Source organism: Desmodus rotundus, chromosome 6 (genome assembly GCF_022682495.2).
Source record: "Desmodus rotundus isolate HL8 chromosome 6, HLdesRot8A.1, whole genome shotgun sequence".
Taxonomy (NCBI): Eukaryota; Metazoa; Chordata; class Mammalia; order Chiroptera; family Phyllostomidae; genus Desmodus; species Desmodus rotundus.
This window is the reverse complement of record NC_071392.1, coordinates 32,763,383-32,789,982: the sequence shown is the minus strand read 5'-3', so window position 1 is coordinate 32,789,982 and position 26,600 is coordinate 32,763,383. Positions and strand designations below refer to the sequence as shown.

General features: G+C 39.0%; 2 protein-coding genes across 2 annotated transcripts in view; one reads left to right on the top strand and one right to left on the bottom strand.

The window, feature by feature from the left end:
• The window catches only part of CFAP69 (cilia and flagella associated protein 69), a 68,110-nt gene extending 55,452 nt beyond the window's left edge, over positions 1-12,658 (top strand). Inside the window, exons 17-23 of the mRNA XM_024577261.4 lie at positions 4,293-4,485; positions 6,030-6,167; positions 6,626-6,702; positions 7,866-8,063; positions 9,814-9,900; positions 11,191-11,295; positions 11,822-12,658. Of these exons, the coding sequence (XP_024433029.1) occupies positions 4,293-4,485; positions 6,030-6,167; positions 6,626-6,702; positions 7,866-8,063; positions 9,814-9,900; positions 11,191-11,295; positions 11,822-11,992 (969 nt within the window). The 3' untranslated portion in view covers positions 11,993-12,658. The remainder of the gene's footprint in view (positions 1-4,292; positions 4,486-6,029; positions 6,168-6,625; positions 6,703-7,865; positions 8,064-9,813; positions 9,901-11,190; positions 11,296-11,821) is intronic.
• Positions 12,659-20,210: 7,552 nt separating this feature from the next.
• On the bottom strand, positions 20,211-21,738 carry FAM237B (family with sequence similarity 237 member B). The gene is made up of 2 exons (XM_045185278.3): positions 21,363-21,738; positions 20,211-20,633 (listed from the first exon to the last, which is right to left on the bottom strand). The coding sequence occupies exon 2, from the start codon at positions 20,628-20,630 to the stop codon at positions 20,211-20,213; it is 420 nt and encodes a 139-aa protein (XP_045041213.2). The 5' UTR covers positions 20,631-20,633; positions 21,363-21,738.
• Between the last annotated feature and the right edge of the window lie 4,862 nt (positions 21,739-26,600).

Genomic DNA, 26,600 nt, shown 5'->3' with positions numbered 1-26,600 from the left:
TGTGCCCCCAAAGTATTCAAATGTTTGTTTTAGTCAAAATCCCTATTGGAGATTTATAATACACGCTGAAGGCTCGGAAAATTCCTCCAGTGAAGAAATCAGTTTATTTAGGACAGTGTCTCAAACACATGACAGCGGAGGATTTATTTTATGGTTTTCCCCCCACCAACCTTTAAAGAAATAGTTTGTGAAGTGATAGACTGTATAAAAACCTATAATTTTTTATTAATAACTTTTAGCTTCTTTTCGTAGTATTAAAAGTTAAGGGCCACATTAATGAAAGGAGTAAAAAGATCAGCATTTTTTAAGAACTGTGTATAATTTGGAGGTACTGGGAAGAAGCTAGTGTGTCATGGACCATTTTACAGAAAAAGCAGGAGTGAGCATACTAAACCTTCCAGAACAGACAGTTGCCAGTTAGCAGCTGGGAGGATTGACAAAGACCCTGATTTATCCTGAAAGTAACCCCCTACTGGCCTTGGTGATAAGTGAGTCGCCCATAGTCAGGATAATGTGGGGAAAAAAGAATAACTTTGTTTTAATAGAACTTTGGGAGATGTTCTCACAGAGTTCTAGCTATGTCACTGTTGATTGCCACCATTCTTGATTTTATTAACAGAATAACAAACCTACATTGATGTAGCAAAGGTACTAAAGTTATATGAGTTTTTTCATCTCTCTGAAAAATAATTAGTTGAATGTAAACTGTAATTGAAAAAAGTGTTTTTAAAAAACTCAACTAGGTAAAAAGATAAATAAATAAATTACATGAAAAAAATTAGCACTGTCTGGTTTGGCTCGGTTGGAGTGTCATACCATAAAGTGAAAGGTCAAGGGTTCGATTCCAGATCAGGGCACATACCTTGATTGCAGATTTGGTCCCAGGTCAAGGTGCATACGAGAAGCAACCAACTGATGTTTTCTCACATCAGTGTTTCTCTCTCTCTCTCTCTCTTCCTCCCCCTCTCTCTAAAAATCAATAAGCATATCATCGGATGAGGATTAAAAAAATTAGCTGACACTAGGGATAACATTTCATTAGATGTAAAACACTACAAACAAAAATAAGTGAATAATAACTGTAGTAATAATTAAAATAACCCACCTTGAGAAACAGGAGTGAGTCATAACCAGAAATCCTTGGGAAGTTCAGAAGATTGAACAGATACAGAAGAATCTGTGTAGCTCTACTAATGGAGGCCTAAATGATGTACAGCTCGCCATGTTTCTCTGAGTGCAGTACAGGTATGCTCAGAGGCACACGGGGATGTGTCAGGGGATTCTCAAAGTCCCAAAATTAATTTGGCACATCTTCCTAGAACCTCACTTGTACCTAAATATTTGGAAGTGAGGAATTGTATTAAACATGAGTACATATATTAAATACTTAAATTTTATGTTAACATTCAAGATTAGATGGAAGGCTTCAAAGACATTTCTCACTTGTGTTCACTCTCATTCATCACTAGGATTTCTTTGACGGAAAGATACAAAGACTGGTAGGAGAAGTCATATAGCACAGTAATTGTGAGCATAGGCTGGCATCTACTACTGTAGTAGCTGTGTAACCTGGACAACTTATTTAACATCTCTGATATCAACTTCTTCAAAACAAATAACGCTGTCTACCTCATACTCCATTGGGAGGATTTTGAGTGATTATGTTTATACATACACACATGTGCACAGACATATGTATGTATATATACATATATATGAGGTCTGTCCAGAAAAAGGTCAGCCATTGTTAATATAATGAGAATAGTTTGCGGGACATCGATGTGACCTGGCAGCCAAGGAGAGGGGAGTGGAATGCACATGTATGAGCAATGATGACTTCACTCTACTAGTCAGTGGAGGCGGTAGATGCCAATGAGCATGTGTACTGTGTGACCGTTACATTCAAAATGACTGAGTGAGAAGAGCAATGAATCCACATCAAATTTTGCACTGTTTGAACATTCCACTATGGAAACTATTTGGATGATTCAGAAGGCCGCAGCTAGTGATTGGCAGCTTCATCACGACAACACACCTGCTCATGCATCATGTCTCCTGCAGAGTTTTTTTGTGAAACATCAAATCACCCAGGTGACTCAACTCCACTATAGGCCAAACTTGGCACCCTGCAACTTCTGGCTTTTCCCAAAACTAAGATCACCTTTGAAAGGAACAGATTTCAGACCACTGGTGAGATTCAGGAAAATACGACAGGGCAGCTGATAGCAATTGGGAGAACTGTGTGATGTCCCAAGGGGCCTACTTTGAAGGGGACTGAGGTGTTGTCATCCTGTGTACAATGTTTCTTATATCTTCATAAATGTCTCTTTTTTATATAACATGGCTGGACACCTTCTGGACAGACCTACTATATATACTTTATGTTCATATATATACACAATGTTATTCTAACATTGTTAAAAATAGTTTCTGACACATTTTGCTGTGTTTTTCTACTGTTATGAATATAATTATTGAATTGTGCTTAATGTAGCTTGAACCAGTCAAGTTAAATTACAATTACAAACATTCTTTAATGAAGTTTTTATATTAATTTTAACCCTTCTCCTAAAAGTAGAGTATAGAAATAAAAAACTCATTTTATTGATAGGTCTGCTTAGCACAATCTGTAAAAATATTGGGGTGGCCAAAAAGTCTGTTTAGCTTTTTCCATGAAGTAAAAGACACATTTTTCATTTTCACCAATAACTTTATTGATTATATTTTTAAGTATGTCGGTGACTATCTCCTGCTATTGGCATCTAGTGGGCAGAGGCCAGGGGTGCTGCTAAACATCTTTCAATGCATAATACAGCCCCACAGCAAAGAATTCTTTATACAAAATGTCAATAGTACCAAGAAACTTTGCAAACCATTTTTGACACATTTGATCAGTCACAGCACCTTCTCCATACACTGCACAAATCTGTTTTTGCATTTTAGTTGAGCTTTTACCTTGCTTGAAATAATAAAGCATAATATGCCAAAAATGTTGTGTATGTTCTTCCATCTTCAGTATTAAAATGGCTGCACAAAATTAACCAATTTTGATACGCTTTTTTTTAATGTACACTGATAGGACAGCTGTCACCATACAATCTAACAATTATTTCAGATGAAGTTGAAGACAATTAAGCACTACTAGAGCCATCATACAGAAAAAACTACATCACTTTTTGGCCAACCCAGTGTTTATGCAGTGTGCAGTAGTTGCTAACAGTAGTTAAATATTACTGAGAGGTGGTTACGTGACAGGCAGTTTCATGTACCTCATCACCATAACTCTCTAAAGCAGGTAAATATTATTTGCCTCCATTTAACCGAAGAGGAAACTGATAATGTGTATAAGTGGAACAACAGGTTACGTGTTTCCTGTTCTGTTCTATTGGCAGTGTACTGTAAGGGTTAACCATCAAAAAACAGGTCACACAGAAACCATCACTGTGGAGCCCATTGCTGTGCATCACTTTTCTCTACCTAAATGTTGGTTTGCTGAAAACTAGTTCAACAAAACAAAGGAAATATGCTTGAAAATGTTTCTTAAATTCTTAAATACTCATGGATGCTGCTTTTCAAAATACAAAATTATACCTCACCTAGAGTTATTTTCATATGTGCAGTTATCATCAGTTCTTAGTGACGATGAGGTTGCAGCTACTATGAATCATTACAAACATGAAAGCATGTAAATTAAAGATCCTATAATTACAGTGACGTGTACAGCACTGTCGACCTTGCTCCACCTACAATGAAAATCTTTACTTACCTTTGCACTCTCTCGTTTTCCTAGTCAGCCAAATCTATTACATTTTTGGTCGTGATGTGTGTTTGTAACTACATCAGAATCATATTGAATCTTTTTTTATTTTTTTAAATTCCTAATGTTTGAAAACTTATTCATTACAATGGACATCTGTCGTTGAAGATATTTTCTTGTTGCTTTTAAAGAGTGAGGAAGGGAGAGAGAGACATCAATGTGAGAGAGAGACTTCAATTGGTTGTCTCCCATAAGCACCCCGACTGGGGATTGAACCCGCAACCTAGGTATGTGCCTTGACCCACAATCGAACTGCAACCTTTCAGTTAAGGGATGATACTCCAACCATTTGAGCCACACTGGCCAGTGCAATGAACATCTGTTTTCATAGGAGATTAGCTCAAATCATACTTGAGTTTCAGTTGTATAAGGCAATCATTTAGAAGAAACGTATTAATACAAATGTTTCTCCTTTTTTAAGGTAATAGTCTCAATATATATTTCACCTTTTTTCTTTTTCTGTTTCTTGCAAAAGTTGAACCAAAAAAAATTCTGTAATCTAATACTTGGAATAATGGTTGAATTTTGTGATAATCCCAAAACTGCGGCTCACGTCAATACTTGGCGGGGGAAGAAGGACCAAACAGCTGCTAGCCTTTTAATTAAATTGTGGAGAAAGGAAGAAAAAGAACTAGGAGTAAAACGTGATAAACTTGGAATGATTATTGGTGAGTGTATTTGTAATTGTTAGTTCAAGCAATCAGATGCGTATTTTTAAGAAGAGATCTTTTAAAGATCAGTAAAGTAATGGACACAAATTACAATGTCGTGGTTACCGGAGGGGGCGCGGGGCAGGGTGAAGAGGGTAAAGGGAGGTGAGATATATCTGTGCCGGAGGGAGACTAGACTTTGTGATGGGCCCACGATGCAATATACAGATGATGCATTATAGAATTTTAAACTTGAACTTATATAATGTTATTAATAACTTACATAATGTTTTATCAACTTATGTAATATTACACCAATAAATTTAGTTTGAAAAAAAATAAGATTAGAAAAGGACTTTCACCCCTTTGTTTAAAGTTCTTTCACAGGGGTTGCACATCTTGCCATCATAAAACTGAAGCATATTAGTGGCAGATTCATATTTTATAGAAATTTTCAGGAATAGTATTTGATTATAGTCTTTAACTTGAAAAAACTAACAGTACTTCCCAAAGAAGTTTCTTTGGGTTACCTGCTTTTACAAATAGATTCAGTAATATTTCATTTACCAAGAAAATTTGGGATGTAAATAGAGTGCTCGAAAACAATTTTTATAGTATTTTGTACATTTTTGTTGATTCGTATTTATATAATTTACTTTTTATATGAAGAAACTTTTCTAAATCAGAGTAAATCAAATGTTTCATAAATTGTAATTACTAGATTTGAAGTTAATGAAGTTTACAGTATCAGAATTTAGAGTTCATTTATCCATTCCACGGTGCTACTTTACATTTTCTAAACCTCTTAATATTCTTCCTCTGGTTTCATCTTACTGTTGGTATTGTTTGTTTATTTTTTTTATCCTCACCCAAGGACACATTGATTGATTGTAGAGAGAGAGGAAGGGAGAAAGAGAAGCACTGATGTGAAAGGGGAACATTGATGAGTTCCTCCCATACAGGCCCCAGTCAGGGATGGAACCTGCAGCCGAGGCCTGTGCCCTGACCAGGCATCAAACTCGGAACCTCCTGGTTTAGGGGATGACGCTTCAACCAGCTGAGCCACCCGGCCAGGGCAGTATTATTTATCTTTAAATGAAAATACTTCTGCTTTAACTTGCGATGACTTCTGTCATCAGTCTGATTTTATTGTGTCTGAGTTTCGATCAACCACATCATAAAAGAGTTTTTATATTCACAGCAGAGTATGTAGAAGCCAAAAGCAAAGGAGATACATCAGTGTGACACTGACACGTTCAAAACCTGGGTTCCAAAGTTAGTGAGTTACCGAAGAGTGTCACTCTTCGAAAAGTGATCTTGTGAAATGTGCATATTTTACTAAATGATAAACACGAAAGCTGTAAGTTTTGCCGCAGAATGGGGAAGAAACCACAGGTTACTTATTCTTTCTAAAGAGTAACCATTTATAAGGCACTGTTTTACTGTGTTAGGTAATGTTTTTATGTATTTTATGATGTCTGGACTAAAATCTCAAAAGTAAGTATTAATTTACTATGGTTTTTATCTATTCCTTCTATGTTTTCATGACATCTGATGATTAGATACAAAGAGACCTCTATTTACTAGTTTTCAAGAAGAGCAAAAAATCATGCCACTGCCTGCCAACTGCCCGACGGTCGCCGTCATGGACGTGGCAGAGAACATTAGAGCAAAAATTTATGCCGTGTTGGGCAAACTAGGTAAGAAGCTGCTCGTCAGATTCACAGGAGCCTCTCTGTCTTGCCAAGTATGTAAGCTGATTTTGCTTTGGAGCCTGTTTTTCAAAGATGATGAACACAAGTCCCTTTGTACAGATACATGCGCGCGCCATTGTTATCCCAGTGTCCAGGCTGCCCCCTGATCCCGTAAATCAGGGGGTGTGGGACCCACACGCAGTATTTTTAAATCTCCTCAGGCAATTCCAGCGCTCGGCCAGGACTGAAGGCAGTTAGTTTAGATGACTTGGCTGAAACACTAGATTCTAAATCACCTGAGTTTTTTTTTAAGTCCTTAATTTTTTTAAGGAAGAAGTCCCCACTTTTCAGGTTCCCACAAAACAAAAAGAGTTCAAAAGTAACTGTTTGCATTTTTTATGATATATATTTTTTTAATCACTTGCTCTGTTAAAGTAAGTCTCTCTCTATGAATTCTTGTTTAGATTTTGAAAATTTACCTGGCCTATCTACTGAAGATTTTGTCACCCTTTGTATCATACATAGATATCTTGATTTTAAAGTGAGTACCTTCTTACCCTTGTTATTAAAATACAGTATGGCAAAAAAATCAATTGGGAAATGAAATATCTGTTTGTAGTTGTAAGCATTCACCCATGGGAGCTGTGCAGTTTTTATTTTCCATTTTGTATTTGATACTATTCAAAAAAGCATGCAAAAAGTAATTGTGTATTTTCTCTGGGATAAGATTTCCTCCAACTCTTAGTTTATGAAAGAAGATGGGTGTTACTGAGAGCTATTAAGAAGCTTCACAGAATGTTTAAAGTATAATTTCTTCTCTTTATAAAACATTAGAAGCTAGAATTAAGTGAGTTGCTTATTAAAATAAATTATTAATTCTTAGTGAAGTATTATTTTATCACTACTTTATATGATGATCAAATATCAATGAAAGGATATTGGGTTGCTTACCTTGCTGGTTATATTTTAGTAAATAAATGCTTTTGAAGTTTCAGGGATATCTTTTCAAGTAAATATTTTCTTCTACTAATACTAGTATACTATGTATTTGAATGTTGTCAATGAATAAACTTCTATTTTCAAATGAAAATAAGACTAAATATATATATCCTGTCCTGGATATATAAATTTTTCTTTAAGTCTAAATGTACTCAAGCGCATTAATTTGCAGATGGCCCAGAATATGCTGTGGAGCTATCAGTTTGATAGAACCGTGGAGTTAAGAGCTTGAGATCCAATTATTGCTTTAGCAAGAAGGTGAGGCAGGGGAGGGCCCTCTTTCTCAGGGTGGCCAGGTTCTAGGGTCCCAGGGATACCTGTGTTCATTGTCCTATAAATTCAGCTCAACTCACCCTTCAGTATAAAGCTTTAGGAAGAAAAACGTCAGTAGTGCAGGAGAATGAGACTAAACTATAAACCAGAGGGCAGATGGCAGTGAACTAGACTGAGGCAGTGGAGCCTCACCCGTGAATACCTTATCATAGAAAAACGTTTGCTAAATTACTTCGGAAAACTCATGTGTAACTGTTTCTCCAAATCATTCCCAATGCACCTGCCTTGGAATATTCCCAAGGAGTAAGTTAGGAAAAGCTGGTTCGGTAAGTGTTAACTTTGGAACAATAATCAAAATAAAGTATTACCTAAAATTGTATCTTTTATTTCCAGTTCATTTAACTTTTTTAAACTTTAACTTTGTTTTAACAGATTGGAGAAATATGGAATGAAATATGTGAAGAAATAAAATTAGAAAAGTTAATACCAGTCACCTCAGATAAAAATATTTTGGAAGCTATCACAACAGCTTCAGAAAATGTTGGAAAGATGGTTGCTTCTCTGCAAAGGGAGATGATTGAAAGCCAAGCACGCCAAGATGTACAAAATGAACAAAAAGTATATGCAAAAGTAAGCCACAGATACCACTGAGTCACAAGATGATAATTTCATTGTATAAACTAGTTGAAGTTCTCCATGGGATAGATTTGCCTCACTTGTGAATGTTTCAGCACTTAAAGTTATTTCGTAGTTTTCCCTTATGTTACTTTCCCTGTCTTTGTACAGTTTTTAAAGTCACGGTAGAGTTAAGAGCTTAAAATACGCAATTACTATATTCAGTGCTGTTTCATGGCATAGTAATTTGATTTCTACAGGCTTACATTTCAAAAGGTAAAGACACCTGAGACCCTTCCCTGTTTTGAAATGTCAAACAGAATCCCAAAATCGTTGGCTATTTTAATGTGTACATTTAGCAAATTCTGACAAGTGGTGTATCTCTGTGACTCTAGGTGTAACTTCACTGAGAAAAGTTGCTCTTCTTCCCTCACCCAGTGAGAAGCCCTTACCAGTAGGCCAACCACAAGCATAGCGATAAGCAGCATCCTCACTGCAGTCCTAAACACTGGGAGCGTTCTCTGAGTCCCGAGATAACTGGTCTCTGGCTTTAGCTATGCAGAAAAAGCCCGTGAGGGGAATACAAGCCATTTGTCTGAAACTTTACACGGGTGGGACACTGACACCTCAGAAGCTTTTGAGCAAATAGGTTGTGACTGTTTAAATTAACTTGTCCGCGGACACAAAGATGACGGTAGACTCCCCACTTAATTAAATATTTAAATTAAATATTTAAAACCCTTTAAGGTGATTTCCAAAGTGTTTTCTATTGCCCTCTCCTTTCACATAGACTATTAAAATTTACATCTTTAGCCTAGTGGAACTCTACCTGCACCTGTGAATTTTGTTCTGTTTTAGACACCTCCTTGCTGAAAGTTTTGTTAAGAATTTTTATTGTGTGGATGCTGCCATTTGACACGTTTATTTGCTCTTAAGTGGGGAACCCTATTGGAAGTTCTGCTGCCTCATTAGTTCCGCTGAATGACATGTCTGCTCTGTAGAGTAGCTATTGTCGGTATGTCGGTGGTTGTTGATTTGTTACCATGGCTCTGACCCCACTTATTTTGTAGCAGTCATTTAGTTAAATACTCTTAGGTTCGTGATGTAAACTTTGTGTGTGTGTGTGTGTGTGTGTGTGTGTGACTTAATTGTGTGTTTTATACCGACCAAGGGCACGCGTCCTCTGATTACATACGTAGGGGGTACCCCGTTGAGAAGTACAGTTTCTGCAGTTTGCTAGCAGTTGCCTCCCTAGACCGCATCACCATAGCAAAGTCAGCACTCTCACAAAATTGTTTGTCTAGCTGCAGTCATAAATTAGAAGTGGTTTTACCGGTATAATCTTGCTTAAACTGTTATCAGCAGCAGCAGGAATCTACTTCCCCCTGTGAATTTGCTGTTGGGGCATCCATATATTTTGTTCTGCATTATTATCTACCTCCACAACTGATGATCATGTAAAACAATCAGTCTTGCTGCGAGTGATTGTTGTTATATTTATATTTTATATTTTTACACCACCACTTTGTATTACATTTCATGGGAAACAACTCAAACCCTAGACGCATGAGGGAAGGGTTTTTTTCATTTTAATACTTTTGTTTTTTTAAGTTGTTGGACTTTATGATTATTCTAATCCTTTTGCTGAACAGCCTTAAAATTTACTTTGGCAAAACCTAGGTCTTCCTTCAAAATAAGGGCTTTTAAGCCCTTTGTGGTATTCTTCCATAGAAACTGGAACTCTTAATTATCTTTCTCATTTCAGATACAAGCCACACACAAGCAAAGAGAGCTGGCTAATAAATCTTGGGAAAATTTCTTGGCTAGAACATCAAATGCTAAAACTTTAAAGGTAGGGTTTTTGAAATATTACAATATCCACAACAAACAGCTAACTCTGACAGACAGTTTCAGGAAGAAATATTTATTCACCTTTTTCTATTGATTTTTCTGTAAAATGCTAACACTGTTAGATTCTCATATGTAATTTTGGATGATAACAAAACATACGAATTTTTACACTTATGAAGGTGCCACTCTGAGTTTTATTTGATTTAGCAGCAGGAAGCAAGAGTGGTGATTCTTGGCTTGTGTAAAGGAGATGATAGTTAGTCAGGAATGAGTCTCTACTTTCCATTCTGAGCCTTATCATTGATCTGTTCAGTAGGAAGCAGAGTGAAGAACAGAAAAAAATATTGTCCATATTATTCTCTCGCCCAAGGATGTTTCCCCTCCATGACCACTAAAAGAAACATTACATTAAAGTTTACATGGAATTTGGAATAAACACCTGTTTGGAAGCTGCTTCAGCTATAAACTATAAGCTAAAACATTTATAATGCTAATTGTTCACATGAAATATGTTGGAAGCATCATGGATTTCCCAAATCTCATTATTTTTATCCAACTTTTCCATTAACACTTTGAAAAGACTTTTATATAATGTTATAATTCTTCCTCTAGATATGATATGCAATGGTTAAATGTCATGTTAGTCCATGAAATAGTGGAACCATGTTAAGACAGCAAAAACAAAGCTAAGAACACACTTATTCAAAGTTCCGTGTCTCCCCTTCCTCACTGAAGGTTCTTCCCAACTTATAGAATACGCTCATGACTACCTGTACTTTTAAGGAATAGATAATGAAAATCAGCCCCTTCTGAGCAGATCATTGGTTACCTTGAATTGCACCTGTTCTAGTGCCTCAAATATTAAGCTTGAATATAACTGCAACAAGATATATCATTTATATTATAAGTGCTTGAAACATTTAAGTGTACTAAATTAATATTTAATTTATGCAAAATACTTCGAAAAACATGCATCACCTGATGTAAATCCAGTAGCTTATTCAATTATGCATTAAAAGTTGAACCTGGTTTCTGTAGGACCTGCTTTATTCCTTGGTAGATGACCAGTACTTCAGGAAATCTCAGTGATGTTTTTAGGCAACTGGTGTCTTCTGCTAATAACTGTCTTCTTAGCTTAAATGAGTAAATGCAGATCCTAGTGCTAACTAATAAAAAAAAGAGTAAGTCAGACACAAATATAATTTTTATACTTAATTATTAAGTATCACAGTTAATGCAATATTATTAACTTAACAGCAATATTATTTTCTTTCTAATTTAAAATCTTCAGAAAGCAAAAAGACTTCAGGAAAAAGCTATAGAATCCTCTAGATACAGTGAGCGGCCACCAAATGCGATATTTCACCAGACAGATATTAAAGGCCTTAACACAACGGTAAGATTTTTTTCCTCCATTATTTTTCTTAGTAGATACTGAATTTAGTCCCCAGAGTGTCATTTCCATGGAGTTTGATCTCATGTTTTTTATTTTTGCTGTTCAAATTTCGTATAGTTAAGGCAGATGTGTCTTCAAAGTACCTCCACCCTCATCCAGTGCTGTTTTAGACTAGGCCCAGCCCTCCGGGATCCCCAAGAAACCACTGCAGGCACTAGTCAGATTATTTCTCTACCTCCCTTTGACAGAAGATGTGCAGCAGACCTAGGCCCTATCCCCGTGTTCCTGGTGTGCTCTTCTAGCCACAGTTCGGCCCTGATTGCAAAGCTGATAAGCAGTAGAAGTAGAATTCAGACCCATTTGCCTGGCTCCAAAGCCCTTATCTTTCCAATGTCATGCTGACCCCTAGTTTTGTATGTATTTTTTGTGTCTTTTCCAAAGTACTAAGCTCAAGGATGAATGAGTTTTTCTCCCATTGAAAAATGTTGTAACTTGACTTGTAGATATTTGCCTTTTGCTTTTTTAGGTGCCCTCCGGTCAGGTGGTAGCCGTGGAAAGCACTCCTGCCCGATTAGTGGGAGGACCTCTGGCTGACACAGACATTGCTCTTAAAAAACTTCCCGTGCGAGGAGGAGCCTTACAAAGAGTGAAAGCAGTAAAAGTTGGGGACAACCCGAAGAAGAGCGTTCCTACATAAAATGCTCTCTAGGGAAGTTTTGAGATAAATTCTGCTTATAATTTTTTAGTTAAATTTTTCTTTATATAAAATATAAAGCAAATATTTTAGAATATTTTAGTAAAATACTATTGAAAATAAAAGCAAGCAAATATAATTTATTTTTATTGAAAATATTATCAAAGAGCATCAGAAGGATTGTCACCAATTTTTGGGGAAAGATAATTGTCTCAGCTGAAACTGTAAAACATATTGTCTCAGTTAAGGCTCTTTTGGTCACATCTGAACTATTCCAGCTGATTTAAGCCAAAGAGAGAAAACACAAAAAAACTTTTACAGGCTCTGTAGCTATCAAATCTAGGGAGAATTAAGACTTACAGGTACTGTTGGATCTAGGGACTGAAACTCTGGATCTTCTCCTCCCCTAACAGCTCCTGGATTACACTCTCCCAGGTTGATATCCAGTAGAGAACAGTGCACACCTGTCCCTCAACTGCCCTGCAAGTGCCTCTGCATTTGGGGACCCCTCCCTGGCTACTTGCCCATTCCTTCCTGAGTCATTCACCGTGACTTTGGCCAGATCTGAGTACTGCCCACTCCCGGAGCCAGAAGCAGGCCAACCCACCCGAAGCATATGGATGGAGTGGAGCAGGGACTCAGGATATTGTTATCATGAGTATATATAAATATTGGGCAGCAAAAACATTAGCAACAAATATGTTAGTCAAAGCAAAATATTATCTTTGTTTTAAAAAGCAAATGTTAGTTATGAGGTAATCAATAAAATTAAAAAACAGATGGCTTTACCTCTAGTATATAAATATGCAAAGCAAACTCTGTGCTACTTCTTTCTCTTCTCTAATGGGGGAGGAAAATGAAGAGTGGGGGAAGCGTTCTCCCTCCTTTCGTGGTGGAGGTATCTTGCCAAAGAATAGGAGGTAGATGCGTTGATGCTGGATGTAGAATAGTACCTGCGTTACTGTGTACCATTATGAGGTTTCCATAGCCTTTCTCCTTCCCTGTCAAACCCGTCCTCCACTGGGAAATCCCAAAGTTGAGTTTATGTCCAGGGCTGGGAGAAAAAAGAACCTGTTTTCTCAGACAGGAAGACATACTGGAATTTGTCTAGATTCCAGGCCCCTAGGGCACACTCAGCAGCGTGCTGGTACATGAACAACTGGCTCTTCAGGGGGCAAGAAGAACTCATTGGTAGTGTTGGCCAGTTTGCACTCCACCAAGCTACCAGTTTGATGCTACTGAATGCAGAGTTGGGAAGACATTCATAGAATCCACTTCCATTATCAGGTAAGAGAGGGCTCCAACATCCCACGAGGCCCATCTTCTTTTTTTTATTCTAATTTTTAAAATTTAAGATTTTGTTTATTTTTAGAGAGATGAGCCTCTTACATGCCCTTAACTGAGGACCTGGCCTGCAACCCAGACATGTGCTCTGAGTAGGAATTGAACCAGCGACCTTTCAGGTCATAGTCCAGTGCTTGGCCCACTGAGCCACACCAACCAGGGCCAATTTTTTAAAAAATTGTATTTATTGATTTTAGAGAGAGAAAGAGAAAGATCAACATCGATTTGTTTTTCCATCCATTCATGCGTGCTTGTGTGCACCCTGACTGGAGTTTGAACCCACAACCTTGGAGTAACAGGGACGATGCTTTAACCAACTGAAATACCCAGCCAGAGCTAGACCCATCTTTTACTTTCTCCTTCCTTCATCTCTACTCCTGCCCCCAACACGTATTCCTCCAGGAACTTTCCTCTATCCTCATCTGTGAGGATAGCAACATCTGCAATAAAGAGAGAAATTGCAGCTGTTGTTATTGTTTTAATTAAAATGAGTTGCCAGTTCACCTCCAGCCAGCAGCTTTGCACCCTGGCCCAGGTGCCCATTCTTGTGGCCCACAGGAGTAGGTTATATGCATCAGCTTATTTGTGAGCTTTTTCCCCTCCTGAATCCCTTTCTCTGTTACCACCACCCACAAGACGTTAGAAGATATCATTTGTTCCTCCTCTTCACAGGAAGCCCTAAGCACAAAGATTCCAGGTAAAGGGGAGTCACTGAGACGCAAGAACGGATGTGGGTAGAAACATGCAATGATGAGAAGCCCATACCAAAACACCACGTGCCTCTCAGATGCATCTCAGACGATACACACAGAATCAGCATGAATTGTCCATGGCTAAGAACAATTAATCTTTGCCCCATTTTGTAAACAGTAAGCTTCTTCCCCAGACAGTAAGCTCCATAAGGACAAGGCAGAAACCATATCTCATTCATTATTGTAACCAGTACCTCACTAAATGAATTACTGAGTAAGTGTGATGGTGGCCTCAGCTCCTGGCAGCCTTTCCCTTGAGCTCTGCAAGTGCAGCAGAGGCCTGAGCTCAAAGAGAAAATTCAGTCAACAGAATACCATACTATACAAGTAATGCTAAACTCGGACATGGTAAAGTAGTCCAAGTGTATTTATTTCATAACGGTGATAGGCTTCCTCTAGAATGATGAGGCATAAATACTATTACATATATAAAGCATGTGTAGAAATAGAATCCATATAACTATAGAATCAATATATTGAGTCAATAGAATCAATATCATTTTTTTGTCTGTAATAATGACTTGATAGCTCCAGATTAATTAGGACTGGCTACAGTCAAAATACTGTGTGCTGGCCCTGGTCAGTGTGCTCAGTTGGTTGGAGCATCATCCTATACACCAAAGGGTCGCAGGTTCGATTCCCAGTCATAGCACATGCCTAGGCTGCCTATGAGACGAAACCAATTGAAGTTTCTCTCTCTCTCCCTCCCTCTCCCTCTCCCTCTCCCTCTCTCGATCTCTCTCATTCTCACTCTCACTTCCCCGCGTCTTCTCTTTCTAAAAGCAAAGACAAAAAATGTTCTCAGGTAAGGATAAAAAACCCCAACTCTGTGATGTCTGTGTACCTTTCCCCTGTCGTGTAGATCTTAACCTGTCAGGAAGAGCAAAGGTAAAGCAAGGCAGGTCGTTACCTAGCAGCCACTTAACAGCTGAATAAGTGTAGGTGGGTGGAGGGTAGCAATGTTTAATCCGGACACTTGCACTTGGTAGACAGACTGTACCCGAGTGTGCCTATTACGATTGCAGCCACCTGCAGGGAGTGAATGAGTCAGTCTGTCTGACAATATCACTAACTCTTTAAGTCTCCCCGTCTCGCCTCGCATCCTGTGCGCCCACCCCACTCCCGACCCACAGGGGATGTGCTGCCTCGCCTATCCAGCCTGACCGAGAGCCGCACTGTGTACTTCCTTCCGTGACTCAGCCAAGAGAAGATTTCCAGTGGAAACTCTTGCTAACTAAACGGAAAGAAAGTCAAAGGATAAAACTAATGGAGTTTAGTGAGCACAGATGCAAGTGGCTTCAGCACCTGTCAGCAGTGAGATTTTCACCATTCCTCGGTTGAACTCTGTCAGCCAGGGATTGCCTATAACCAGTGAATAATTAGGTGAATGACTACAGCCTTCTGGTCTCAGTCTGCCTTCTGCAACACAAGGGACATTTCACACAGGAAAGAACTGAGGTGTTCACCCTAAGTCTTTTCAGGTTAAATATGCAGTTTTCCAGACTCTGAGTCTGGCCCGCCCCTCCTGAAGTGCTGCAATTTGTCATCCCTCTCTGCTGTGACCTGCAGAGCCGAAGATTTCCAGGCAGCATAATGAACTAGTTCCTCTCGTGTTTACATACTTCCTGCCCACACGGCCTGAGTTGCATTAGCAATCATGTCTCATGATTGCTTGTATTTAGTTTATAGTCAAGGAAAATGTCAAAGATGCTTTCTGTGAAAGAAAAAAGCAGCTCCTGACATCCAGAAACTGGCCTGGTGGTCCTGTCAGGTCAAAATTCAATAGAAAGACCCAGTGCCCACATCTTACTTCTAACGATATTCTCCAATAAAAGAAACCAGGGTTCCTTGGAGAAGTGGTTGGTTCTAGAGATGAGGCAGAAATATACAAGATGTGTCTGCAATAAAGGATGGAGCATCCTATTGAGCTCCCAATGGCTGAAGCTGGAATAATTTGAGCAACAAAATAATGTAGCATTGGATTATAACCCAAAGTATAAATAAATACCCATAAGTCCATGTCTATATAAATACATGATGAAAGAGAAAGAAGGGAGAGAAGCCAGGAGGGAGGGGAGACAAATCCCCCACGCAAAGAATTCCAAGTAATTTACGTAGATATCCCCTCAAGGAGGTGGAGCATCCCCTTAGGTGCGGGTTATGCTTAGTGACTTACTTCCAAAGAATACAGTATGAAACAGATGGGAAAGTAACTTCATGTTAAAGAAACCTGTCCAACATTACTGCAGCCATGTTAACATCATCACTGATAAGTGATGTTGATAATATGTACCTTTGTATAAAACATTGAGGAAAGTTCTTTACCTCTGTGGTTTTCATCCAAAACAATCTATAACCCGAGTATAATCATAAGAGAAACATCAAGCAAACCCAAACTGAGGACCGTTCTGCAAAATCGTCAAGATCACCAAAGACATCATCATCTTAGAGCCTAAGGAGACGTGGCAGCTCAGTGTAATTGTGTCCTGAATGGCATCCTAGAACAGAAAAATAGGGAAGAACTAGTGAAATCCAAATAAAATATGAAATTTAGTTCACAGTGGAATAGTATTGGTTCATTAGTTATGACAAATGTACCATACTAACATAAGATAATAATAGGGAAAAAATGGGTGAGGGGTATAGAAGAACTCTGTGCTATCCTTGCAACTTTCCTGAAAAACTAAAACTATTCTAAAATAAAATGTTTGAAGTAAAAAACAAATATTTGATAGGAAGAGCAGAGGAGCTTTAGGTATAGACACTCGATTATTGTCCAGTTTATCACCTTGTAAAGAAATACTTGGGGAGAAATGTTAGATGTTGTGCTGTCTGATTTTTCTCCTCGGCCATGAGCTGAGCTATATGAGCCCAGTGTATACCCTCAGCTGTGAGAGAGGCTGAGTACTGACCATAATATCAGCGCCTGAACTGGTGGGGGGAGGGTTTGTTCGGTTTTGTTTTCGATGATCTCTTGACTGATCGAATCAAATGAGTTTGAATAGGGCAAAGGAATACTTTTTCCCCCCACTCAACCCCGTTTTGGTCACCATTTCTTTTTTTAACTTATGTTTTGATATCATGCAACTGCTTTTGAATTAGTTATGTTTCCTACTGCACCGTGGTCCTACTGCCATGACAGCTCTGTGAGCCGGTTGTTCGGCCGTGTACCTCCAACCTCAATTAATTTTTGTTAGGTGAATGAATGAACAAATGATGACAAATAAATTTTTCTATACACAAATGACATGATTTGGAGCAAAAACTTGGGGGAGTTTAATAGAACATGATATGTAAATGGCTTAAGATGAACTGCTCTAAAACTAGAATGCCCTTTTTGGTAAATGTCCTTATTTTTAATATTTTTAATAATCCAGTATAACATGTAAATTCAATTAGGAGAAAGGAAACTAATTGTAATTAACTTATTTGGGGAGGCTAACAGTTATATCGATTAACGCTAAAAAGTTCATCTTTAGTGCAACAAAATTTTTATGTCAACTATGATTGATGACAACTGTTGGGACAAATTTTAGGCTAAATTATTTTATTTTTAAGTTTCTTATTTATTGACTTTAGAGAGAAAGGCAAAAGAGGGACAGAGAGAGAGAGAAACATTAATTTGTTGTTCTACCTATTTATGCATTCATTGGTTGATTCTTGTGTGTGCCCTGACTGGGAATCAAACCTGCAACCTCCGTGTATCAGGACGATGCTCTAACCAACTGAGATACCCAACCAGAGCTAGTTTTTAGGCTAAAATTGTGTTGTCTTGCTTTATGGCATTGAACTTTAGAGCTTCAGTCATTTGTCTATGGGTTGTAAACAAAAACTGTTTTCTTAGGAAAATCATGACCCTATGCCTCTTCCTTCAGGAAAGGAATTAGGCACCTTCTTGGGTATCTGGTCATTTTTATTAAAGAACATAAGCCCTACCCTCCAACCAGCTGATTTTCTAAGCCTAGGGCTCCACCTTTCATTAGCAAGATAAAATTGAGGAATTTATTAGACTTACAACCTCATATTCTCTGCAACCAGTTATATAAAACTCAGTTGTATGAAATAATGTTTGTAAAAGATACCTGAAAGCTAGGCAGTGCATTTAGTCTTTAACATCAGGGATGTGAGCCTGAGGTTCATGGGCAAGCAACCCCCACCACCAAAATTACACACAAAATGATGAGCGTGTGCATCCACAATTCCTCGTGAAAGGTCTGTAGCTTTATCATGACTTCAGAATGGCCCGGGACTCAAAGAATGTCAGTCCCCCTCGCTTAATTCAAAGTTTATTCTTGGATCAAATCAAACCCTCAGCCAGTGGCATACTTGTTCGGTGTTATTTTTGCTGCTTTAGAAATGTTTATGTTTAACTGCATTTGGGTGTGCTGAAATCAGCCTGCATGAAAGGTAATCTGCCATTGTCAGGATACTTGAAAACAGTGCTGCGCACCACAGTAGCCATTGGGAAACCCTGTGCGACCGATTTCTATTGCGTCTTAGTCCTGAGAAAAGCTGGGCTTCTCCCAAACATGTTGTTTGGTTTTTCTTATCAGCATTGTGAATCTTGAAACTGCTCATGAGTCCCTCTTCACTTAGAGAAGTAGAGAATTTGGACCAAATTTACAGCTACCCTTTATCAAAGATATAGGTTTTTATGATATTTTAAAGTATTAATCTAAACTAAAACGGCATATTACTAGTTTCCTGTCTTCATTTCCCATCATCCCCATTTCCTCCTCTCCTTTGTGTTCCCCTATTGTTTGGTATATTTCTTTAAAGTTTCATATCCTTTTTGGAATGTGACATATAAATAGGAAATATAAAACCCAACTGAGCCCTGACTGGTGTGGCTCAGCGCATTGAGCGTTGGCCTCCGAACCGAAGGGTCGCCAGTTTGACTCCCCGTCAGGGCACATTGCTGGGTTGCAGGCCAGGTCCCCAGTAGGGGGCGCATGAGAGGCAACCACACGTTGTTGTTTCTCTCCCTCTCTTTCTCCTTCCCATCCCTTCTCTCTAAAAATAAATAAATGAAATCTTAAAAAAAAAAACCAACCAACTGAGCTAACACCTAAAGACAAAAATTCTATCAAACTGCTCTTAACTAAAAATAAAGTTTCTTACTGCCTGTTATTCCTTTTAAAAATGAAGACAATAAAAATGAGAAAATAAAAAAATTAGTTCTTAATGCATAGAAAAATGCATATACTTTAATGTATAAGATGTCTTAGTGATGAAATGCACGTGTCAGAAGCCACACAGAACACTGCATCAAATTAAATATTTTTAGGATAATACTGGCATTAGTCTTGGCACAATTTTAAAGTCAATATGATGTACAGGATCCCTCATAAAATTGGTAACAATTATACTCCATTGATTGTTCTTTAAAAAATATGTTACATTTGCATTTTAAGTAGAGTTTCCTTTAAAGCTGCTTTACAAAGATGTCTTCTAAGTAAAAAATTATTAACAAATTATCTGAAAAGATGGAAGTGATTATTCAATAGCCATAAAGCAATTACACATCAACAAAAGTACAATCTTCGGTAATATTGAAGAATTAGAAATAACAATTTTGATAAATACTACAGGAAATAGGTGACCGCATAAATACAGTTAAACATCAGGTTGGTGTCATCTTGCTTGAAAGAGTTTCTGTGTTCTCTCTTAGATGTACAAGTCACGCTTTGTAAGATCCAGTCCTATAAGGTTACAGAGGAGAAATTGTTAATTTTTATTCTAATACGACTTTTAAGATTCCCTCCTTTTAAACAACCCTATTGAAAAAATTAATTTCAAAAAGCTAAATACATGTCCAATGTTTAACAATTTCTTCAACAAATGTAATATGAATATTACAGTATTAAATGGCTTTTTATGAATTATTCATGGGGAAAAATAAGATAATTTTATGGATCTATCAAAATGTATTATAGTCCAAGGTCATATAGAATCAAGCATTTGTACATCAGAGCTCCCAGGGTTTCCACTGCATAATACAAAATCAGTAAAAATGGAAGTTAAAGCTCATCATATTAGGAAAAAATATCTCAAGTTTGCTAGCTTCTTGGATAAACTTGAAAAATCAAAATGACTAACTACTTAATTTTAAGAAAACCAAAGTGCTATTCTCTTAAGCATACATTTAAGTTACCTCCTGTCATCTTCTGTGGAAAATTATACTTGGGAGGCATCGCCCGTCTCCTGCCCAGTCCATGAGATCTTGAAAGCAAGCAGTCTACATACATGTTCCAGAAATCCTGAGCTATGCTTAAGAAGACATTATACTGTCTAGGCCACTGGGACTTTTGCAAGAACAACATGAAATTCCAGAAAGCATCCACGTTGTGCTCTATCCTGAGTTCCTTGAGATCTATCAGTGTCAAAGAGCAAGCATCCCAGCACTGGGGGTCAACGTCTTCCGTGATCCCTGGGCTGATGCTGGCAAGCACTCCCTTTTGAAATTCAAAATCTGCAGTAATCAGATTGATCAGCACCATGCACCCCAGTGGTAGGCAGAACCATCTTCTTGTGGCAAAATCCATATTCTGTGCAGAAAAAAATAATAAAGGGATGTATTTTTAACTTAAAAAGAAAACTGTTTAATTACTCAATGATCTCTTTAAACTTAAAAAATTATAAATAATATGTATTCGTTTTTGATCCAGCTGAATTTGCTGACTATGTATCTGTTGGTTTTGCTCTCAATTGCAATCTCTCAGACCGTCCTTTGAAAGGATATTACAATTACAATTTGTTTAACAACATTCTGACGAACAGTCTTCAGGAGCCACTGAAATTCAGCTCAAGTGAAGATGCTATAGATATACTGGGTCTGGCACAAATAACGCCTCTTTGTGTCACAAACTCTTTCATCACAAAATCATAAGCATTTAATTCTGTAACAAAAATATCACACTCAAGCACACCATATGACATTGTAGGTGAAATGTTCGAATAAAACTATAAATTATTACGCCCGTATTATCACCCTACTACCAATGACACTCAGGCAGGCCTTATTTCATCACACACCTTTGGAGCTGGAAGAAACCTTAAAAAGCACGTGCTCCAACTTTCTCCTTTCACTGGTTAGAAAATTCTCAGTGCCCTGGCTCCCACGTCTCCCACCACAACACTTTTCAGCTGAGTAGGTCAAAGTGCAGCCCACTGTGTGTGTATAACCACCAGAAAGTTTACCCAAAAGGCATTGGACACTAAAGCACCGTTTTAAGTTTCAAAGTTACTGATACTGAAAACTTTTCACTTTTACTCACTGAAAAGTATTTGTTATGTATTGATGTCCCGTGGATCCCTGGCTTCTCTCCGGTTGTTCAGGAGCTGGGTGGAGATTCACAAGCAAGAAGACAGTAAAGGTGATACAAACTACTGTGGCATGTTGCCGGGCCAATGATACTCAGCAACATCTTGGCGTTTTCTAACGGCTCTTTGCACGAGTTTCCTTGCCAACTGATCGATTGTTCCGTAAATCAGCCTAGAAGCACCCAGGTGGAAGTGAAGGACTACCACGGAGCACCTGTTTACAGGCTGGCATCGGAACGGTCCCTGACACAAGCTTGACAGCAGGTGAAGACAGATCGAGAAGACAAGACCCACCTCCTTCCCGTGTGTGTGTGTGTATATGTACAGATATACACACATATATACACGGCCGTCGGCCACCTCCCCCCCCAAAATTAGGATGAAGAGACAAGTCAAACGAAACGAGTTTAAATTTAGGTTATTAAGGTCGTTTCACGTCGTCGAAAATTGTGCAGATTACCCAAATTAAACACTTTATGAAGATCTAAAAGGGAGATACTAGTTAGGACGGAAGAATTGTTTTCCCTGGTCACTTTCAGGTGGCGCTCCCCGACCAGCGCCCTCCTCCCGGGTGGGGTCACCGGGACGCAGAAGAGGGAGCCCGCGCGGCATCGCAGTACCTCTCCGCCGCCGCCAAAGCGCGCGTCTGGGCGCGCTGTCCTGCGTGCGCCGCACGCACTAGGGGGACGCGGGCTGCTCCTGCCTGGGAGGGACAGGAGGTCTCAGCGTGGGCTTGCGACGACCTCCGGCCCTCTAAGCCCTCACCTCTCGTCCAGCCAGCCGAACCCTGCGCTTGAGCAGGCGAAAGACGGGAAGCAGCACTCTCCTGGCGCCCCGAGTCCACCGGGCTGAACTGTCTCGCCACGCCGCGCTCCTGGCTCGGAGGCTCTGGGTCTCCAAAAGCGGCGCTATGGATTCTTCTGTGGCCGCAGGAGACTCCGGACTCAGCCCCACGGGCAGAACCGCCCTTCTTTTCTAGGGACAGCGTGAGGGGACAGAGAGTGGGTGGACGCGCTCCCGAGGCCGCGCCCTCAACTGCCCACCTTCCCAGTCCAGAGACCCCGCGTCAGGCACCACTGCATCCGCCGCAGTTCCCGCCTCTCCCGTCTGTTGCCGAGTTCCTTCAAATTACAGAGGCTCGTGTCTTCCTCTCTTCTGTCTCACTTTTTTTCCTTTCCCTTCTTAAGATGATCCATCCAGGCCGTGGTCTATACATACCCAAGCTGTCACCTCCCTCTACCCACCCAGGCACTATTCCATCCAGGGAGAAACTTTGAAAATGTTGAGTTGTATGAGTTCTGTATATATTTGGGGGATTAGCACTTTATGGAAGGTATCGTTTATAAATATATACTCCCATTTGGTTGTTTGCTTTTTGGTTTTGTTGTTGATTTCTTTATGTTTTTAATAAAAAACTGCGTGGCTTGCGAAACACGTTAGCTTAGGATAGGGTTTGGTTTGGATATGAGTTAGACGGATTAGTTAACCTGTTAAATCTAAACTTGTACATGAATTTACCATATCTATTTAAAAATATATCATGTTCTTTTGAGTTTAACCACCATATTTTCACAATGAGATACCACCTCACACTTGTCAGAATGGCTATTATCAGTAAGACAAGAAATAGCCAGTGTTGGAAAGGATGTGGAGTAAAGGGAACCCTTGTACACTGCTGGTGGGAATGTAAATTGGCGCAGCCACTGCGGAAAACAGCATGGAGTTTCCTCAAGAAATTTACAATAGGGTTATACCATCTGACCCGGCAATCTCTCTTCTGGGCATCTAGCCCCCTCAAATCTGAAAACACTTATTTGTAAAGATATATGTACCCCTGTGTTCATTGCATCATTATTCACAACAGCCAAGACATGGAAACAACCTGTGTCCTTCCATAGATGACTAGGTAAAGAAAATGTGGAACACAGGTTCAATAGAATGTACTCAGCCTTAAAAAAATGATGAAAAATTGCCATCTGCAACAACGTGGGTGGGTCTTGAGGATATCAACTTAAGTGAAACAAGTCAGATGAAAAATGGTAAGAACCATATGATTTCACTCATATGTGGGGTCTAAATAAGAAAGCAACAAACCAACAAACAAGACTAACAACCATAGGCACACACAACAGTTTGGTGGTTGTCGGAGGGGAAACGATAGACCAGGCTTTGGATGGTGAGCATATAATGCAATATACAAATGATGTGTTATAGAATTGTATGCCTAAAACTTATATTGGATTGGCCAAAAAGTTTGGTTTTTTTCCATAAGATGGCTCTAGTAGTGCTTAGTTGTCTTGATCTTTATTGGAAACAATTTTGTTAGATCCACTGAGCCACACCAGCCAGGGCAATTTCTATTTGTCATCTCCTACTACATACGTTGTCTTTTTTTCCATGAGTACATGTGGTCTTCCCTATGACTTATAAAAATACTATCTTTATTTAATGTTTTTCTAGTGACTGGCATATAATGCACTCAATAAATATTTTTAGCTGATTTCTACTTTATATTCATGATATTCTCTCCATTCAGGAAATTCTATCAGCTGTCTACAAGACACTCCTAAGTCTTTCAGAACTCTAGTGTTCCTGTGAAGATTCTCTGATTTAGTCAGGCCAGTGGCCTATTCATTTGTCCCCATGCTTCCTGCGTTCCAATCACTTAGTCGCAGTTCGGTCATACTTGTGTTTATCCCATTTGTCCTTTATACAGCGTGCGCTCCAGGAAATACTGCCATCATCACACCCCACAGAATTCAGAAAAGCACTCCACACACAGCAGGAACATGTTGACTGACTAACGCTGAATATCTGCAAAAAGAAGAAATTTTCAATTCATCGACTTTCTGACTCATTATAGTGAAAGTCATTAATTTAAGACATCTACCATTGCAATTGCCTAGAGTAAGCCTTAATAACAATGTATTTATCAAAGAGAGATTCAATGACCTCGGGGAGAAAGCAGGAAATGAAGATGAAACAAGTAAGTGCCCTGCAGAGAAAACAAGCACTCCTTGACTGCTGACTAACTGAAGGGAAAGAAGACATTATTTGTTTATCTATCTTCAGGAACACTGGAGACAATGATGAACAAAATCGTGTCTCTGAGATAGGAGAAGAATAGGTGCCGGAGAGAAGCTGAAAAAAGATCACTGCCCAAAACGACCATTGGTGTGAGATAATTTGTTGTCACTTTAAAAAAAAAAAAAAGAAATAAAAATTTATCTGAGGTTTAGTTTATCTTTAGTTTGGCGAAGACATAGAAAGTGGATAAACAGCATGTATTCTAGGATCCTCATTATGCCTGTTTGCATTTTGCGGGGGGTGGGGGGGTTTCTTTAAGGATCACAATAGATACCCTTAATTTTTCATAGGCTACTTAGGGTTAGTATAAAATCAAATCATGTAAAATGTAGAAACCTTGCAAGGTATGACTGAATTTAATAACCATTCCATCCTTTTTACTATAGTTGTCAAATACATTACATCTACATACATTCTAAACCCATGGTACAATGCACATTATACATTAAAACATTCTTTAGCCTGGAGAACTTTAGTAATTTCTTGTAGTGCATGTCCACTGTCAACATATTCTTTTATTTTTCTTTATCTGCAAATGTATTTTATTTCACCTTCACTCCTGGAAGATCATTTTTACTGGATGTAGAATTCTGAGTTGATGTGGTTTTGTTGGGAATTTCCATTTTTTTTTAATTTTGTAGTTTCTATTTCTCTATTAGATTTCCTATCATTTATTTATGGTGTACATATTTTCTTTTATATCCTTCAATATGAAATGGGATGCAGAGCAAGAGGTCCCTGAAACAGAGATATTCCTTGCAGCCCATAGTTCGGGGGTTAGGGGAAGGGAGAGCAGATGATAGGCTTAAGATGCTTGGCATGTCTATGACAACTTGATTGCTAGTTAATAGCTGTGCAACCACCCCGGGGCAAAAGGCCTACTGACTTTGAGAGCATATCCGGACTCTTGACAAGGCTGGGAAGGTGGTTCCCCCTGAGGCACTGAGTTGCTCTTGCCCTGACTAAAGATGGCAGCTGAAAGAATGTAGAAGATACGAGAAACTGGCAAATGGAGTACATTGTGGGAGGAGTCTAGATGAGGGTATATAGGAAGCTCAGGATCAAAATTTAAAATAAGGGTGGGTAGCCATGAGGAGGGATAGTCCTGATGTAGCAGCAAGGCAGTTCGTAGGAGAGCTAGTCCACCATGGGGGAGAGCCGTGCAGGTGGAGTGAGTAAAGGGAAGGAAGAGGAGTAGCCATAAGGAAGGAGCCAGAAAAGAACTGAGACATGCAACCGGCAGTGAAGTAGCAGCTATGTAGTTTGCAGTCAGGATTCTGCCGTGCAGCCTAGTATAGTACGGAGGGAGCCCTGCTGCTGCTGTAATGGTGCCTCCTCTACGGGCTCCAAAGCCACCAAGGACTGCGACTTGCAAGAGGCTGACCTGCTGCCCTGCAGACCTGGACTCTGTCTGGACTCTTGGGACTCGGGACATACGGAAAGGCCATTCTCTTGGGACTTGTATGTATCCTGAATTGACACAGTACTAAATTACCACAGTCATGCTTGTCGCCAAACATACCATGGAAAAGATGGCAGTAATTCGCCTTGACCCCAGTCATGGCCCTGTTGAAAAAGACATGAAATGAGACTGGATGTATTTAAGACCCACAGAATGTGATGGGACAAAATAACTCAGTGAACACAACTCTCTGGTTCCAACCATCCGACAATTCCACGTGAAATGAGCAGACACGACCAGCACTAACGCAGCACTAGGGTTGTTTTGTGTGTTATAAACTTGGGCCGCTATTATCAGTAAGATGCGGGACTGGATGGGTCGTTGCTTTGACTCAGTGGTAATTCCAGATAAAATGGGTCAAAATTACTCAATTTTATGTACTATCTAATTCTGTTACAGTCTTATATCTAGCCTCACAGAAATGTTTTATAAGAAAGCTTTGCTTTCTTGTTGAAACACTATAATCTCTTAGAAGGAAATAGTATAAATTTGATGGAGTTATTGGGTTTTCTCCTGTGCGAACTGTAAGTACTTTCTATATATCACAGATCTCACCTTTTAACAAAGAGTGCTCATCAGCTAATAAGATACTATTTTTCTTTGATAAAAAGAAACTACTTGTCATCTATGAGAGAATTTTCTG